Raw genomic sequence first — 18,926 nt, forward strand, 5'->3', positions numbered from 1 at the left:
TGCAGGGGGTGATAGAGACCATAGTTCAGGGCTGCCACTCATCAAGGAGACGGAGGCCTGGAGTTGGCATGTTATGAAAGCCTCTGGCCTTTGCCTGAGCGCTGACGTCACCTGCCGCCTCCTTCCTTTGCCTGTTGCTCAGGCAATGAGTGTAGCCAGGTTTCTGTGTGCAAATCCCCTCTTGATTTGTTCACCCAAAATGATCAAAGTTAAATCGGCCACGAATTGTGTCGCCGTTCCAAAATGAAACCGTCTAGTCGGCTCCCTTAGAAACGTTTCAACGGGGCCTTCTAAGGCCGAGTGTCATCTGGTACGCTGTGAGGTCGGGACCTCGGCTGGGGCACTCCTGGAGCCACAGGTCCACCTCCAAGTTTGTTTTCTGGCTCCAGACAAACGAGCGAGTGGCTGTTTGACGATTGGCACGAGACCCAGTTTTAAAAGCACAACCATATAGGGTATTGGTAGAGTGGAAACCAGGGCTTTAAAGGGTGAGGTCATGGAAGGCCCAAATGAAGCCTTTTAATGTGTATCACAACTGCAGTCAGTCTTACTAATGTGTTGGGCCGGGACCTGCTTTCGCAGCCCGGCTGTGCCAGCATACTTAAGGGGCACGCTTTGAAGGCCTCGTGCTCCTTGATGCTGCAGAGGGATAGCGGGGACGTGTAAAACATTGCGTCTGATACTGTAAAGGCCTTGTATGCGCTTGCGGTTCTATAGATTGTGAGAACATCACACGGCTTGACAAGACACGCAGGAGGATAGATTGCAAATGCAGGCTTGCAGCCAGAGTCATGACCAGGTCTGTTGTGTGGAGGACAGGGCCTGCCTCTGTTCAGGACCCAGCTAGTGGAAGACAGTCGTAGAAGTGAAAGATTTAAAAACACAGTAGGGTTGCTAGAAGCCTTAGAAGGTACCGAGGATGCTGGACCTGTATGTTTGTAGCGCAGACCGCACCCATGGGCTGCTGTGGTGAAGATGGCTTCCTGGGTGGGGGGAGCAGGGGACCGCCAGGGTGGCACTGGGTGGTGACAGACAGGGGCTGAGTTGGTGGTCAGAGCACACCTCTTCTTGTTTCTCTTCTGCGGCACTTAAGAGAAGACGGCTGCACACCCATCCTTAGAAAGTTGCTGTGGTTTTGTTTTTGTAGTTTGTTTAATTTTAATTTTTTAATGAATAGTTTAAAATAGCCACCCATGTTCTCTCCTGGTATCATTTTGACTGTTAATCAGTAGCCGTAGGATGCTTCAAATGACCAGGAATGACAGGTGTGTTTCAGGTGTATGGTAGCCCCCAGATAATAGACACAAGACTATCACACACACCGTCACCACAGCACTCAGGCTGAGGCTGGTGGGTGGGTGGCAAGTTTGAAGCCAGCCTGGGCTGTGTAATGAAGGAACAAAAAAAAAATACATCCCTGCTTACAGTACTCACCGGGTCACAATAAATGAGCACCACAGCATGTTCATAACATTGTTAAAAGTCTCCTCTGGTGAGAGGAGACACAGATCACGTGGCTTCCTCTGCTACTACTAGAGGCCCGCACCTCTGTCAGCTGAGGAAGCGGGGGGGGGGGGGGGGATACAGCTGTCCCTGCAGGGACAACTAGGTCGGGGTTGACCAGGAGAACACACAGGTACAGAGGAGAGTTACCTGCCTACAAGCTGAACTCAGGCAAGATAGACTCCTGAGTCCTCACAGGACTGGAAACAGAGCAACAGCTCTCCGTCACGTCCGCAGGGCAGCAGTCCCAGAGGGGCCAGGACCACACACAAGAGAGGCACCAAATCTCTGAACATGGCACCCGTGGGTTTGCAGCAATGGGGCCTTGAGAACACAGAAGCCGTGTTCTTTTTTATTATTACTTTTTATTAAGTGATTTATCTTTTTATTTTATGTGCATTGGTATTTTGCCTGCACGTGTGTCTGTGTGTCAGTCCCCTGCACCTGGAGTTACAGACAGGGGTGAGCTCTTCTGCAGGTGCTGGGAATTGAACCTGGATCCTCTGGAAGAGCAGCCAGTACTCTTAACCACTGAGCCATCTCTCCAGCCCCATCAGCTGTTCTCTAGGGCCATAGGTCAGCACCGAGCATGCCAGGAACTGCTCTTCTGAGTCTTACAGTTGTGTCTGCTTGTTTTCCTGTGTCTTTACACTTACACATCCGTTCACATTGTTTTCCTGTGTCTTTATACTTACACATCTTTTTTTTTTTTTTTTTTTTTTCGAGACAGGGTTTCTCTGTGGCTTTGGAGCCTGTCCTGGAACTAGCTCTTGTAGACCAGGCTGGCCTTGAACTCACAGAGATCCACCTGCCTCTGCCTCCCGAGTGCTGGGATTAAAGGCGTGCGCCACCACCGCCTGGCTTCACTTACACATCTTGTTCATATTGTTTTCCCGCGTCTTTACACTTACACACTTGTTCACATTGTTTTCCCGCGTCTTTACACTTACACACTTGTTCACATTGTTTTCCCGCGTCTTTACACTTACACACCCGTTCACATCGTTTTCCCGCGTCTTTACACTTACACACCCGTTCACATTGTTTTCCCGCGTCTTTACACTTACACACCCGTTCACATTGTTTTCTTGGTGCTCTCGCCTCGTCCTTTGTTTGCACCCATGTCTGTATTGCTTAGCTCTGTACTGCCTGCTGCAGCCCTTCAAAGCCCCGCGGTTCCTTTCCTTGTGCCAGTCTCCAAAGCTCCATGCGACTCCTGGCTTGCGGTTGGCCGGAACACGACATGGCTACTGGATAGTTACAGCATGCATTGAAAAGTTGATCCTTGGACAGACTTTTGTGCTCTGCCTCCTCGGTGTCTTAGTGAGGAGTGTTAGCCGGGCAGCTGATGTAAATACAGACTCGGGCCACCCTGCCCTTCCTGTATGTTAGCTTTGTGTGACAGCCCCTTCTGTGTTCATCCCATACCAGGGTCTCCCTGTCGCACACCTAAAAAGACTTTCCGCCAAGGTTCTCTACTGCTTGTCATACTTGAGAGCCCAGTTCTGGAGCATGTAACTCGGGGTCGTGAGGTATGCCTGTAACCCCAGCACTAGACGTGGAGGCAGGAGGATTTTCTCAGCCACATACATAGCAAGTCTGCAGCTAGCCTGGGATATGGGGTCCTGTCTGGGACCTTTTACCTCCTGGAAAAAAGAACTTTTAAACACGTCAGCCCTGCCTCTGCTTGTTCTGCTCCCGGAGAACTTGTTTCTTTGGGGGTTGGGGGTGACACTGGGAATACTGGGTTTCAGTGTAGCATAGACTGTACTGGAACTCACAGATCCACCCGCCTCTCTCTGCTCTGCCTCCCGCGTGCTGGGGTTAAAAGGCGAGCGCCACCACAGCCAGTGAGAACTTCCCTCTCGCCTGCATACTGCATGCAGCAGGAGGGGCTCTCCAGACACTGCCTCTCCAGAGGCTTCCCAATTTTGGCTCCTGTGAACTTAAAGGGGAGGAAGGGCTTATTTCCCACCAAGTTCACATGGCAAGGGAGGCATGACAGCCAGCTAGGGTCGCTTGGTCTGTGGTGCCCACCAGGAAAGAGAGAAGTGGGGAGCAGTGCCTAGCTGGCCCGTCACCCGGTCCAGGACCTCGGCTCAATGGGATTGTGCTGCCCAGAGTCAGGGTGGGCGTCCTCCCCTCCATTGACCCTCTGCAAGCACCATTATAACACAGTGTGCCTTAGTCCTGCTCCCTCTGTTCCTTATCCAAGCTGACAATTGAAATTGACCCACCACGCCCCATGATGCATTGTTCTGCTTCCTTACTGGAGCCCCGCCTGGCGGGAATATGTTTCTAGGAGTCAGGGCCTGGACTCGGCTCACCGTAACTGGCTGAATCCCACTGGCAGCCAGAGCGCACTGTCCAGGAACTGTGCTGTTTGAGGATGGACGCCGCTGGGTAGCCTGCTTTCAAAACTGGGGGTGAAATGCAAAGCAGTAATTCATGATTTCAGTCTAGTGTGCAGAGAGAGCGCTTGTCGGCCTGGTCAGGTTACCCTCTGATGCTGCAGGGTGGACCCAGACCTCATCGGGTGCCAGAGCCGCGAGGAAGGGGGCCATAGCACGCACTGGTGGTCCACCTTCCTTACTCTGTGGAAAATTTGATTTTTTTGTTTTTGTTTTTTCTTCCTCTTAGCACCCCTGGAAGAATGTCTGTAGCTTCTTTATCTTTCTTTCCTCTTCTAATTTTTGTTTAATTAATATTTGTGTGTGTGTGTATGGGCATCGGAGCACTCCCAAAGCGGCAGAGGATAGAGACCTCCCTTGAGTGGTTTTGAGACAGCTCTCTGTTGATTGCTGCTGCACACTCCCGACTACCTGCCCTGCGATGTCTCCATCTCACCAAAGGAGCTCTGGGATTGCAGGTGTGTGTCGCCATGCCCAGCTTTCTCAGGGCGCTAGATCAGAGCTCGGGTCTTCAGGCTCGCCCCGAGAGCAGTTTCCCCGCTGAGCTTTTCCCCAGGACCTCAGGTGTCTCACACAAGCCCTCTGCCGTGACCTCTTTCCCTAGTGCCACCGTGTATCTTAGAGGCCTGTGGTGCCAAGCCAAATGACAGTCAAACAGGCAGGTGTGGGTGGGGCACAGGGAGCAAGGCAAACTTGCCGGCTGCTGGCCGGGAAGAGGTGGTGATCACAACTGCCTCTCACAGCTTGAAGTGCGCTTGGCCCGGAGCTTGGCGCCAGTGGGCACTAATAAATAATTGTCCAGTGATGGCCGGCACTGTGCCCTCTCAGTTGTATGAAGTAGGTATTGTTTCTGCACATTTCACAGAGATGAGAAAGCCAGGACTCAGAGAAGTTACATAACTTACCTTTGGTCACACAGCTAGGGTGTGGCAGAGCCATGATTTCAGACCTAAGTATGTCTAAACCATAATTCACATTCTGTCGCTAAGCTAAAACAGAGGTAGTGATTGTGCATCTCTCTATTTTTACCCTTTTGAAGCCACTTGTATTTTTTCATTATGGTTTGAGCTTTTGTTGTCCAGTGGCTTTGTAATTTAAACTTTGGTGTAGCTTCAGAGTTAACCAGACAAACAGAAGCTGTTCGCGGACCCTCTGTGAGACCTGTAGGGGTCCATCTTTGGAAAAGTCTGACTCATGAGCCTATGGGAACACACCTTGGGTGCAGGTTGTCTGTGTCTGTGAGGTGGGTGTGTCTCACCGGTGAGAAAACAGTCTGGAAATGTGGCCCCATCCAGGAAGCGAGGTTGACCCAAATTGTGCTCTTTGGGCACACTGGCTGAAACGCCAGGGACGAGCGTAGCGTTGGGATGGCAGACCTCTCCCTGTGGCCTCAGACAGAGATGACTTGTAACCTGCCCAGCAGCCGCTCTGGGGTGTGGCCTCAACTCCTCCCTGGCTCCTGAGAGCAATAACCATGCATTATTCACGGGCGGATGCCTCTGCCCTTCCCTGTCCTGCCCCGAAGTGAGAGTCCTGCTTACAGACTGTGCTGTGCCACGCCTGCCACGCCACGGCTTAACCCCGTCTTTGCCCTTTTCCTTCCCACCTCTTTCCTTCCCTCCCTCCTGCAGGGCTGTGCATGTATTTGGAGGGATTCTTCCCCAGGTTGGCAGACAAGAGTCTCTCAAAGGCTTAAACAACCTGGAAGTCTTGCCAAGGTAAGGGTCCTTCTCCAGTCTGGACCCTACCTGAAATCGGTGTCATTTCCCTCCCCTGTCTTGAAGCAGCTGAATTTGTCAGGCGCGTTCAACCTGGACTACCCAGAGGTAACGTGCACCCTGAGATGGAGACAGCTCCTGCTTCACTGAGCCCCTGTGTCCGTGCCCCGCCCCCAGGCACACGCCTATATGATTAGATCAAGTAACCCCTCCCCCCACATTATTTTTTAAACCCTGCTCGGAAGTGCTCTGCTTTCCCAGGATTTGCTGTCCAGTTGATCTTTGAACAATGATATGCTCGGCCCAGAAGGGGTCTTGTAGGTCACGGACTACAACTCTCTTAACGCTTTCTGCTCTTTCCTTGGTTTAATCTCTGAGAAGTAAAGATAACCTTTCTGAGTTCCTCTGTGGTCCTGTGTGCGTTGTCCTGAGGACATGGCTCCTTTGATGTTCCTCTCAGTGCCTTGGGCTCCTGGTTCCAGGGGGCCTAAGGGCGGGCTAGCCCGCGTCATCAAGGCTGCCCTTGGGAATTGACTAACAACCCCTCTCTTTGCCCCTTCACTTCTTTTCCTTGGGATCCCACCCAGCTGAAGGCCCCAGGATACACATGCAGTATGTTTATGTGCAGCCAGTGGTCTGGGGCCATTGGCTTCCTTGATCCTGTAGATGGAGCCTTTGGTCTTACTAGAGAGAACAGCATCTCTTACTAGAGAGAACAGCATCCGATTAGATCTTTGCGGACCTGTTGCTGTTAGGTCAGGAGCTCTTCAGATGTGACAGACTGGCCATCTAGCAGGAAGTGAGACAGACCTGGGAGGGTGAACAAGCCCCAAGGCCCTGGGGTAGACCAGGGAGCAGAGCCCAAAGCCTGCTGGAATGCTCTGCACCTCCCGTCCTTGCTTGGTCACCCCACACCGTTAGTCGGGTGCTCATTTGCAGCATTGGGGATCAAAAGCAAAGCCTCGTGCTTGCTACCCCTCAGCCATTCCTTTAGTTTTTTTCTGTTTTTTTTTAAAGGCAGGCTCTTGCTATGTAGCCGAGGCTAGCTCTTCCTGAGTGCTGGGATTCCTGCATGTGCCACCACACCGGGGCCATTCAGTTCTTACCACACCTCCTGAACCCGTCTCTGAACCCGCATGGTCTCTGTCTCTGAATTCAGCCAACCAGCTACAATTGCTACTGAATCTGCATAGAAATTTTTTCCTCACTAGTATTACTTTGATAACGCAGCGGCAACTGTTTCTGCAGTGCTGGCATCGTGTTAGCGGTGGGAAATAACCTGGAGATGTCTAAGCTGTGCGGGGAGAGAAGCCGAGTTAGCCGCAAATCCCGTGCCTTTTTCTTTATACGGGACAGAAGGAGTTGGTGTCTATGAATGACCTTTAACCTGTCTTCTCAGGAATAATTTTATGTACTTTGAAGGCCTCTGGGCAGTTGCCACGAATTGTAGATGAGGCTACCTCATTCCCTGGCAGCTGTGGCCATTGGCTGACTAGTTGTCAGCTGGAAAGAACAGCAAGGAGGAATGGGCTACATTTTTGTTTGTTTGTTTTGTTTGAGACAGAGTTTCACTGTACAACCCAGGCTGTCCTGGAACTCACAGAGATCCTCCTGCCTCTGTCCAGGTGCTAGGGTGGAAGGCGTGCCCAGTTTGGGCTACATATTTTACATTTCCTTAGAATTTTTTTTGGAAAATCTTTTTTTTCCTCTTTAAAAAATTATTTTTATTTTATGTACATTGGTGTTTTTCCTGCATGCACATCTCTGTGAGGACACTGGGTCCCCTGGAATGGGAGTTACAGGCAGCTCTGAGCTGCCATGTGGGTCCCGGGAATTGAACCTGGGTCCTCTGGAAGAGCAGTCAGTGCTCTTAACCGCTGAGTCATCTCTCCAGTCCTCTTTGGGAAAATCTTAACCCACAGTAACAACAAATATAAAACTGTTCCAGGAGTGCAGTGGGGACCACATCGGCACTGGCAGTGTTCCCAGCGGGCTTCCGGCTTGCCCGCGGAGCCACGGAGATGAGCATATTATCCGTGCTGGTTTTTTTCCAGTACTGTCTGGGTTCTACACTGTGCCAGGCCAGTGCAGAAACTGGAAGTGGTCATAGTCGATGCCCTTCACCCTCGTTAGGGCCTAAGAGCCTTTTTATATGCTGGGTGGTTCTCCACTCGTGGCTTCCGTAGTGCCATTCCTGATGTGTTTATGCTGCTGCCTGGAGAATATCTAGCCGTGAGCGTGGTGATCTTCGACAGAAACCCCCAACAAGTAGGCCCTTACATGTTACAGAAGAGAGGTGTCTTCATCCTTTCTTTTTGGTGGATAAACCATCCAAATTTAATTCCAATCCGCTCCTCGAGCTTGAATCTGACTGTACACATGGTCTTTACATTTTCAAATGTTCGTCTACGCCAGAGCCTTGAAGACTGGTTTAGTGGAAATGACATGTAGGACCCGGAGCAAGGGAGAGCTTGCTCTGGTAACTAGTGGGGGCTGTCACTGGAAGGGCTGGTTAGCTCTGCAGACCTCTCCTGACTCCTCTTTAAGCCACAGAGACTAGCTAGCTCAGTTTGGGGGAGAATTAAATGAAAGTGCCCACATGGAGATTTACAGGCTGCCAGACAGCTGGGCTGGGGAGAGTTGCTGGGCTCTGGTCTTAGGCCTCCCCTTAGCAGCGAAATTTCTTCACTTCCAAATTAATCCTCTTCCTCAAATCCTCAAATTCCATCTCACCTGGGCTCCGGAGTAATTATGCCAGGTAGGCACCAGGCTTACGTGGCTGCACCTGTGCTGTCTGAGGGTCTTCACTGCTGGGTGAGACTCTGAGCAACGGCAGCTTGGGGAGGAGAGAATTTACTCCTTAGAGTTACATGTAGTCCATTGTCCCGAAAATCAGGGTGCAGGAATCTGAGGGTAAGGCCTTGGAGGAGTGTTCACCCAGCAATCCATGGGTGGCACCGCCCACCGTGAGCTAGGCCCACCCACATCCATCATCCAATCGAGAAGATTGCCCACAGTTCAGTCTCGTGGGGGTGTTTTCTTAGCTGAAGTCGCCTATTCCCAAATGACTCTACCCTGTGTCAAGTTGACATAAAGCTAGGTAGGATGTATGGTCTTTTATTTATAGGCAATTAGTAGTAAATTCTAAAGGCTCACAAGAGAATTTAACTGGTCAGTTTTCCCCCTTTCTGGTTATATGGAGAGAGAGGTGTGGGGAGAAGCAGGCAGGGTGCTGGGTAGAGGGGTCTGGTTACTTGCGTCTTGGCCTAGGGAGGTTGTGCATGGTTTGACAGGTGATGGCTAGCGCCCGTCGATTGGCATCATTCCCTGCTGTGCTTATTGCTAATATAGACTGGAAAGCTGGAGCGACCATAACGTTAATACAATTCTAGGCATGCATCTTTAAATATTGTTAGAAACTGGGTGTAGACGCTCAGCTTTAATTCCAGCCCTCAGAAGGCAGAGGCAGACAGGTCTACATAGAGAAATCCCTGTCTTGAAGAAAATGAAATAAACATGTAAATAAGCAATTGCTTAAAGTCGAAGTGTCCAGTAGCTCGTACTGTGTGGAATGATGTTTTTGCAGAAGGGAAATTGACCAGAGGGAGATTTGCAGAATGCTGTTTAATGAAGCACTATTTTCAGCTGCTGGTGGGTTGGTTTCATTTCAGTGTGGGAAATGGGGGCACACGTGGCACGTGAGCCTGGGGTGTTAAAGGTGAAATGGAGCAGTGTTGTGTCTCAGGAAATGCGCCTGCTACTCCTTTGTGGGATGGAGAAGACGCCTAGCTCATCTGCCTTTTTCCCCTATGTTGTTCGTGCATGATACGATTTTTTTTTCTAGGATGTGGAGAAAGAGAAGGAAACTCACAATTATCTCAGCAAAGAGGAAATCAAAGAGAAAGTCCATAAGTACAATTTAGCCGTCACAGACAAGTTGAAGATGACCTTGGTAAGTCCTTCCTGGTTCAGTTGGTTCTACCGAAAGACAGATGGGGTCAGGGAGATGGCTCGGTGGGTACAGCCTGGCAGGTTTGATCCCCAAGACCCAGGAGAAGGCCAGATGGGGTGGTGCACATCTGTAATAGCAACACCCCTTCAGAGAAGAGAAAAGGAGCTATGGTCTGGCAGACATGTGCCGCACAGGACTGTGTCCTCTCGGATGGGTCCTGGCCCAGCACACGAGACTTCAGAGGCTCAATCCGCAGGGCCAGCCAGCGCTGCAGGGCGAGTGTGTTTCCTCCACTGCATTTCCGATTCCTCTCTGAGGTCCCTCTCTGCACTCTGCTGGGAAGTTGAGAGAAGAGCCACAAAGAACTGTTGGCCTTCCCCTTTGTCTTGACGCACTAATGCACTCCTGTCCTGCCCACACCACTCACCGTGACCTTTCTTCCTTCTTCAGAACTCAAATGGGATTTACACTGGCTTCATTAAGGTGCAGATGGAACTCTGCAAACCGACCCAGACCCCACCCAGCCCCGGGAGACCCCTACCCAGCAGCCGAGGGTGTGTGAACACTCTTCACATCAGCAGTACAAACACCGTGGGAGAAGTGATCGAGGCCTTGCTCAAGAAGTTTCTGGTGACGGAGAGCCCCAGCAAGTTTGCACTTTACAAGCGATGTCACAGGGAAGACCAAGGTGTGTGGCCACACGTCCAGGGAGAGCAGTCTGTCCGCTCTATTTATGTCTCTTGTATGCCTTAGGAGAAGGGCAGCAGATAGATGCCATGTCAGACTGTGTCAGAGCCCAGGGACAGACTGGAAGCCACACGCTCAAGGCGGATCTTTATGATTCCTGGCTGCTTGTATCTCTGAGCTGAAGAGTGGTTGAGGGGCTTTGGGGCTGCAGGTAGTAGGCACGTTTGGAAAGATTTGCTGGCACACCCGGAGGGGCAGGTTTGGTGAGGGTGTGGTGGCAAGGATTTTAATACCTTTCAGGACACAAAAGAATGGGCTGGAGAGGGGGCTGGAGAGATGGCTCAGTGGTTAAGAGCATTTCCTGTTCTTCCAAAGGTCCTGAGTTCAATTCCCAGCAACCATATGGTGGCTCACAACCATATGTAATGAGGTCTGGTGCCCTCTTGCGGCCTGCAGGCGTACACACAGACAGAATACTGTATAAATAATAAATAAATAAATATTTAAAAAAAAGAAAAGAATGGGCTGGAGAGATGGTTCAGCAATTAAGAGCACTGGCTGTTCTTCCAGAGGTCCTGAGTTCAATTCCCAGCGACCACATGGTGGCTCACAGCCATCTGTAATGAGATCTGGCGCCCTCTTCTGGCCTGTATGGATACATGAAGGCAGAACACTGTATACATAGTAAATAAATAAAACTTTTTTTTTAAAAAAAGAAGAATTTTTTAGTTGAAGTCTTCAGTAATGCTTTCACGTTTGAAGTTCGTCCACACACGTGGTGTGATGGACAAAGAGGCACACGTATAATTCATTCATCTCACATGTGAGCAGAATAAGTGGTGTTTTGACCCGGGCTCTGTCTGAACTTAGGCCCATGCCCAGTGGATTATCTCATAAAATGGGATGGGATGTCCCGGGCGAGGCGTTTGAAGGAAGTTGGTGTCTACGATTCACTCTGCGCCAGCCCGGAAGTATAACAAACAGCAGTGAGCTGTTTGCGCTTTCTCCGGTTTGGCTCTGGGAAAAGCCAGCAGCAGCCATAGAGGAAGATGTGCTGGCGCACAGGGTGACTGACAGACACAGACCTGACAGAGCTCCGGTCCTCCTGAAGCCACAGGCTCCGCAGCCTGGTGGACGACGACCAGGGAACTGTGGTGAAGTGCCATCTGAAGTAGCAAGGGACAGGGAAGGTCTGGCGACATTTTTAGCTTGCCAGCAACTTCTCAGCTGGACTTCAGCTACACAGTCTAAAGTAGCCACGTCCTGAATTGTCACCCTCGTCGCTGGCATATCTTTAGACACTAGAGTGTGTTTGTGTAGACACGCCGTGTCCATGTGACAATTTCTGGTTCGCCTGGCTGCCAGTTCTTAATCTACAAAGAGGCTTGCTCCTAGAGCTTTGGATTCGTGTTGCTTGGTTGAGATATTTTCATTATTTTTTAAAGGGGTTAAGTTCCTCTTTCCTCTCCAAAAGTTTGTCTTCTTTCTGACAGGAAGGACAGAATCTTTTGGGGGAAAATCCTATTTTATTTTGTTTTTAGAACTCATTTCCTCCTCATCAAGGCTTGGTGTATCCTGGGCGGTTTGTTCACCATGAGCCCTTGGTGTTTATAGAGGCTTGGGAGTGGGCTGGGGGTGGGGTGGGGGAGACCTCTGTAACAGGCTGTTTGTCTCCCTCCCCAGTGTATGCCTGCAAGCTCTCCGACCGGGAGCACCCGCTCTACCTGCGCTTGGTAGCAGGGCCCAGAACTGACACGCTGAGCTTTGTCCTTCGAGAACACGAAATTGGAGAGGTGAGCGAGCAACTGTTGACAGTGTCACCCAGCCCCACAGAACAGCTGGCCTGCTTTATTTCATCAAGGAGGTGGGGAGGGAGGGAGCAGGAGTCACCCGGAATGATCCCCAAGTTAGCTTACAGTATAATTCTCTTAGGCCATTACATTGCCGTGAGCTCTTCGGGGAGTCGCAGGAAATAATTCTTGCTTGTCCGGCTCTGTGTGGAGAGCCATTCTAATCTCTTCCCAGCCCCTTATCACTCACTCAGCTGAGCCTCATCGTCCCTCTGCTGCTGAGAAAAGACTCCAGGCCAGTTTCCTTCTGACAGGAAATAAAGGGAAACCCAGCACATGCGGACCTCAGAGTCCGTTTCCCTCTTCATGCAGTGAGTGGGTGACTTGGGAGTTCTTGGCGTGAGCACCCTTCTCCCCAGGGGAGGATATCCTGGGGTGTTCACTGGAAAACATTTTCTGCCCTGTAGATCATCTGTGAGCTTTCAGTGTGAAGTGAGGGCTGGAGAGATGGCTCAGTGGTTAAGAGCACTGACTGCTCTTCCAGAGGATCCAAGTTCAATTCCCAGCACCCACATGACAGCTCGCCCTGTCTGTAACTCCAGTTCCAGAGGATCTGACACCTTCACATACAGACATACATGCAGGCAAAACAGCAGTGCACATAAAATAAAAATAAATAAAAATTTAAAAACCAGAAGTGTGAAGTGTCCTGTGGAGAGCGTTAGCTGGGAGAAGAGGCTTGCTGGCTTAGACGGCAGAGACCAGCACTGTGCTTAGACGGGGGACATGGCCTGAGGCAAACCTCTAATTGTTCTAGCTTTTCTAATCAAAATGATCTATAAGGTGATGCTAAATATTTCCTTTAAAGTATCGTCATTGTTATTGTGTGTATGTGTGATATGTGTTTGTGGGCGTGTGTACCACAGCACAGGCATAGAGCTCAGGGGACAGCCGTGTAGAGTCGTTTCCCTTCCACATTAGGTGGGTCCCAGGCTAGAACCCAGGTCACCAGGCTTGTGCAGTACTTTCCTTGACGGTCACTGCTTAAAAAAACAAGACGTTTGTTTTAATTATATTTTATTATTTTGTGTGGATGTGTGCTCATGCGCTTGGCGTGGCTCATATGTGGACGTCAGGGCAGCTTGCAGGAGTCGGATCTCTCCACGTGTATCAACTCGAGTCATCAGCTTGATAAGAGATGATGCTACCACTGAAGCATCTCACTGTCATCACTCCGTTTTGTGCCTGCGTGTGTGTGCGCGTTTGAGTACGTGTGCTATATGGTACCTGCTGTGGGGAGAGACTCTGTTAGGGAACCAGACTGCTGTCATCAGGACAGGAAACAAACTCTGAGTAGTGGGAAGCAGCCAGCTGCCACGCAGGGCAGGTGTAGGTGAGGGACCCTGGGAGCTTCAGTAATTTCAGTCCTGATTGTAAGCAGGGCTTTTAAAGGGTGCAGTGAGAGCCTTGCGTGGCAAGAGAGGGGGAGAGATCCTGGAAGATCAGGAAGGTAGGCTGAGCTCCAAAGGGTGAGCAGGAAATGGTTAGGCAAAGCAGAGAAGGGACGAACAAGCCCTAAGCCAGTTGGGGTACTGGGTGAGTGTGAGATGTTGGGCTGGGGAGGTAGCGGATTTCTCACTTCATGTGGTGTTCAGTGGGTGACAACTGAATGCTTGTAACCATGGGCGTTTGCCATACCCGTGTGTGTAGGAGGGCCAGGTGGTTGTAGGGCACGAGAGTAGACTGAGAAGAGGAGGCTGATGCCAGGGTCCAGGAGTGGCCGCCAAGAGCTGGGGGGCAGAGATGGAGAAAGCAGGTGGGCTGTGCAACTGTCTGGAGTTGATGAGATTGTAGGAGAGGAAGAAGATGCAGACACCCGGAATTGATCTCTGGAGGGTTGGTCTAGGAGCTGAGGACAACCATACCCCCGACTTTCTGATAACCAGTGTTCTGCAGGGCCTGGAGTCGCTCAGGAGGCGGAGGTGGGGGATGATCATGAGTTCAAGGCTAGATTGTGCTACGTAGCTAACCTTGTCTCTGGGGAAAAAGGAACTGAAGTAATTATTCCCAGACTCTTGAGTTACACACGGCCTGTTCTCTCCCCACAGTGGGAAGCCTTCAGCCTGCCAGAGCTGCAGAACTTCTTGCGCATCTTGGACAAGGAGGAGGACGAGCAGCTGCAGAGCCTGAAGCGGCGCTACACAGCCTACCGGCAGAAGCTGGAGGAAGCCCTGGGCGAGGTGTGGAAGCCCGGCTAAGGCGAGGGCTTCCTGTCAGGAAGGCACAGCTCGGACCGTGAAAGAGCGGCACCGCCCCTGCTCAGAGAGCCGTTTCCGTGCCGCCGTGCTGGGGCCTTCTCTTTTCTCTCTAGACACAGTTCTCAAAGCCTGCGCACGCAGCATCCTGCGCCTCACCGATTGGCACAAGGGACTCCGCAAGCTTGTTCTGTTGGCATGGCGACGTTACCTCTTGCAAGCTGTGAGCCTGTGGTCCTCAGGCACATCCTGGAGTGCTCAGAAGCATGAACTCTGGGTTGATTCCCTGTTTTCTTCTAGTTACTTTGATTATGTGATCTTTATTAGGCTTCAGGGTGAGCAGATACTAACAAGTGGTCTTTGCAAACTTGTCCTGCGGCAAAACTGCCTGCTTGGTTGTCCTCATTCGGAACAGTCTGCTCCGCGATCTGAAAGACACAGGAATGTAGGAACTCTGGGGGGCTGGGAGAAGATGTGTAAGAGTTTTGATGAAGAAAGTAAAGAGCATGTTGGGAAGGTAGAGAGAGTGGAGAGCCCTCGGCTTGGGAGGGTGGTGTGGCTTCTGAGTTAGTGATAGCGGAGGAAGGTGTTATTTGTTCGTAAAGGAGTCAAAAGCATTTAAAAGCATTCAGGGTTGATGTTTTAAGATGGCTTGATTTAGTGGTAAAGTGTGGGGTCAGAGCCAAAGAACTAGAAGCTGAGCCCAAAGGAGGGGTCCATGAACTGCAGCTGGCCTGTGGTGGATTTACCCTTGACTGAGGTGATCCCGAGGAAGCCCGCCCCCCCCACCCCCCCCACCCCCCCCCCCCGCGGCTGGCCCTGTGGTGATCCAGACGTAGACCTCCTGCTCCTGTGGCTGGACCTGGCGTCTGTGCACCAGTTCCCCGACTCTGCTGGTGTAGAGCGGATGATCTCTGCGTATAGCTTCTGTGTAGGTTCAGGTGGGGCCTGACCATGACTGATCTCTGTTAAATGTAGTTGCCCCCCAGCCCCCACCCATAGCTTTTTTCAGTTAAAAAGGAGTTTAGGTAAGGGCAGCTGTTTGCCCTCAGCTGTTAGCTAGAAGATGTATCAAGTCCAGGGCTCACAGCAAACTTTTCGACAATCACTTTCTTTCCCCTTCATTCCACCTCCCCTTTCCCCTCCCCCTCCCCCTTTGGTGTCCCCTTCGTCCCTCTAAAGTGTTCTTCTTACAAAGTAGAGGACAGGGATGCTGATCAAAGGCCAATCCTACCACATCCTTGCCTCGCAGAGACTTGACTAAGGCCCCAAGGAAGGCAAGTCCACACCCCGCTGACTGCACCGCAGCCGCTCATTCTGGAACTATTTTAACAGACTTGTGCATGTTCCTTCCAACCAAAGAAATGCATGTGCAATAGAAGCCTTCCTGAGAACGGCGCCGTCTCCTCGGTTTCTGCAGCAGCTGGCAATTCGGAGAGCAGAGGAGAGCAGAGGGAGCGGGGCGCTGGGCTCCCAGAGGGGCTCTGCTTTGAGTCTAGGTAGATTCTGTTGTTGTTTATAAATTCCCAAGGAATTGTTAACGGGTGAGACTTAATGGATTCTTTTGGAAATTCCAAGGTGCTCCAGCTCTTTGCCTTTCTATGAACCGTGCCTTTGAGTGAGTATCTGTCCCTTCACGGTGGCTCTCCTGACTCGTCAGAGGCTGTCACCCTGTGGGGCAGATCCAAGTGCAGGGTGTGCCCACAGCTCCCGAGACAATCGGATCGTCTAAGCTATTAGGAAGAGTTGGAAAAAACAGTAAAACACAAAAACATAGAACTAGCTATAAAATATGGATGACACATCGTGTTTAATTTTGCATGTAATTTCTTAGTGCATCAGCGAGGCTTCAGTGACACTGTCACCCAACCCTTCGCCTTTGTTGTTCAGGGAACGCCTTCGTGGCTTCTGTGCTGGTTTTACTATTGAGACTGCGGCTGGGGTTTGTGTCTGCTGATGCCAACCACCTGGTCTTCTAATTACTCCTCCAAGTAAGCTTAGAGTTGGTGAAGTGTTCGTTTCTCAGTTCAAGACCCTGCTAGAACCTGAAAGTAGTAGCTGATGGCTATCTGTGAATTTATTATTATTATTTTTTTTTACTTGAAGTAGACTGTGTGATGCAGGGATCCTCACCTGTGTTCGCTTGAACTTCGCTCGCTGCCGTGTGCACTACACCCCATGACTCGGAAACTGTTGAAGATCTGCCCGTTCGGGGTTCCTGGAGATTGCTGTTCTCCCAAACACTGGTTACTACAGCAGCGTCCCTAAAGCATGAAAAAAAGCCCCAGAGGCCAAAGATCTTTATTGTCACCCAGTGTTCCAGCCTTTCTGTCAAATGAAAGCAAGCTTTACTGTAATGCTGTTTTCTCTCCGGAATGTGATGGTACCCGAACGAACGGTGTTGAATGAAGGGCGGAGTTGCAGGGGAGCATTTGAAATCTAGAAGTTAAAAGCTATATTTATAATGTTGATGAGTTTTAAGTTTTATTTTTATAGGGAAGATTTTTCTCCCCTGAAGTTGTGTCTGGAATGGCAAAATTGTTTCTATTATTAAAAATCGAAGTTGTTAGTTGATATTTGTATGTCTTTATTTATGATTTATTTTATATATATATATATGAAGTTTTGGAACAAGCTTTTATGGGAGACATATATACCGGAATTCAATAATGTTTACAAAGTTTTTTTTTGTTTGTTTTGTTTTCTGGGAATGGGCATATCATTCTTCCAGATGCTGGTCCTGTTTCCTTTCTCTAGCCCCATGTCTGCCTGTCCTGGGCATGAACACCATTTTCCTTGTGAACCACACACCCATGGAAGACTGTAGAAAGCCATGCGAACATGAAAAGACACCAACAGAACCTGGCAGTCCTTGGAAACTCCTGCCCACCCCTGCCACTTCTTCCCTGAAACAGGTCGCTTCAGCAGCAGGGGGTGTTTAGTGTCGGTTCCTACACTGTTTTTACAATGGGACAGAGCTGTTTTCTTGGATGTGGTGTGGACTGCCTCCCCTTGTTCTGTCTCCCAGGCTGCTCAAAGTGTTTGCTCTGCTATGCTGCCCCCTAGAGGCCTTGTGAGATGAGGACCTGCGGGGGTGGAGGGTGGGGCCTGGCTCTGGATAGCCTTCAACTCTAGCGAAGGGTTTGGGACTTTTCCCCTTAAAGGGACTACCTTCCTGCCCTAGGCTTCTTTACAAAATGTATTGTCAGTTGATTCCCCCCTAATTAATATTCTGGGGGAATGGAGTGGTTAAGAGCATTGGCTGTTCATCTGATAGGACCAGGGTTTAATTCCCAGCACACATCTGGTGTCCTCTTCTGGACTCCATGGGTGGTATGGGAAGTCCTGGATATGTGTTGCTTTTATTGGCTAATGAATAAAGAAGCTGCTTTCGGGCAATAGTTTAACAGAATATAGCCAGGCTAAAAGAAATATATATAGAGAGAGTAGGCGAAGTCAAGGAGACGCCATGTGGCTCCTCCGGAACAGACACTGGGGATGGAAAGACTGCTCCTCGTTCCTCTCAGGACAAGCCTGGTCTGCCTTTGCCAAATCTTCAGATTTCCCCTCTTCTTTAGCAGTCTTGACTTTCCACGCTGTGAACACTTAGGAACTGAGGTGACCGAAGCCCGAGAGCAGCTCCTTATGCTCCTCCCACAAGTCTGCACAAAGCATGCGTATGGTGCCTAGCGTGGGGGTGGGGTGCACGCTAATCTGGCACTTGGGAGGCAGAGTCAGGTGAATTGACTTTGAGTTCCAAGGCAAGCCTGGGGCTACACAGTGAGACCCTGTCTTAAAGAGAGAGAATGTATATGATATTTTCCTCTTTCCTTGGTAAGACAGTCACCCAGTGCCCATATGTATGCATGTATGTGTGTGTGCAAATATATATGTGTGTACATATACGGTACACACACATATTTGTATAACATTTACATTTCTATGATTCTTGACTCCTCCCTCCCTAAGGCAAATCATAGAAATGAGAATTTCTCTTCCCTAAGGCAGGTCATGGAAACAAATATTCCTCTCTTTGTCTTGGAGCTGGGGAGATGGCTCAGAAGTTGAGTGTTTACTGCTCTTTCAGAAGAACTGAGTTCAGTTCCCAGCACCCACCCACGTCAGGGTGCTTACAACCACCTATATATAACTCCAGCTTCGGGTTGCTCTCAAGCCTCTGGCCTCTGTGGGCACCTATGCTCACGTGCCTTCCTCCCCCACCCCCAGACACATAATTAAAAATAAAAACCATCTAGAAAAAATGGAGGTGACCTTGAGTTGAGTTCCAGTCCCCACTCTATGTCAGAGTAGTACTCCTAATAAGATGAGAAGAAAGTTATTTGAAGTGTAGCATCAGACTCCATTTCAAAGGGTTCTTGCCTCTTTGCTGTAGAAAAGTAGGCTGTTCAAAGCACTGGGGCCATCTCCCCAGCATTGCTGGGTTTCCACATTTGATCTATCTCATTTCAACATGGCTGCCCATGCTTCCCTGCAGGCATGTTATGTGGCGAAGGCTCCATCTTCCTCTGGAGCTGCCTGGAGGATGCTGTGTCTTGCCCAGTGAATTTCTTCGTCTGTATCTTTTGTAGTAAACCAGAACACACAGATGG

At 50.2% G+C, this 18,926-nt stretch overlaps 1 protein-coding gene across 1 annotated transcript in view; it reads left to right on the top strand.

Annotated features, from left to right (window-relative positions):
* Rassf3 (Ras association domain family member 3) overlaps positions 1-16,890 on the top strand; it is a 61,335-nt gene extending 44,445 nt beyond the window's left edge. The window contains exons 2-5 of the mRNA XM_075954086.1: positions 9,477-9,584; positions 10,035-10,272; positions 11,955-12,064; positions 14,170-16,890. Coding sequence (XP_075810201.1) covers positions 9,477-9,584; positions 10,035-10,272; positions 11,955-12,064; positions 14,170-14,319 — 606 coding nt within the window. The 3' untranslated portion in view covers positions 14,320-16,890. The remainder of the gene's footprint in view (positions 1-9,476; positions 9,585-10,034; positions 10,273-11,954; positions 12,065-14,169) is intronic.
* Positions 16,891-18,926: the final 2,036 nt, after the last annotated feature.

The sequence above is a fragment of the Microtus pennsylvanicus genome, chromosome 20, assembly GCF_037038515.1.
Source record: "Microtus pennsylvanicus isolate mMicPen1 chromosome 20, mMicPen1.hap1, whole genome shotgun sequence".
Classification (NCBI taxonomy): Eukaryota; Metazoa; Chordata; class Mammalia; order Rodentia; family Cricetidae; genus Microtus; species Microtus pennsylvanicus.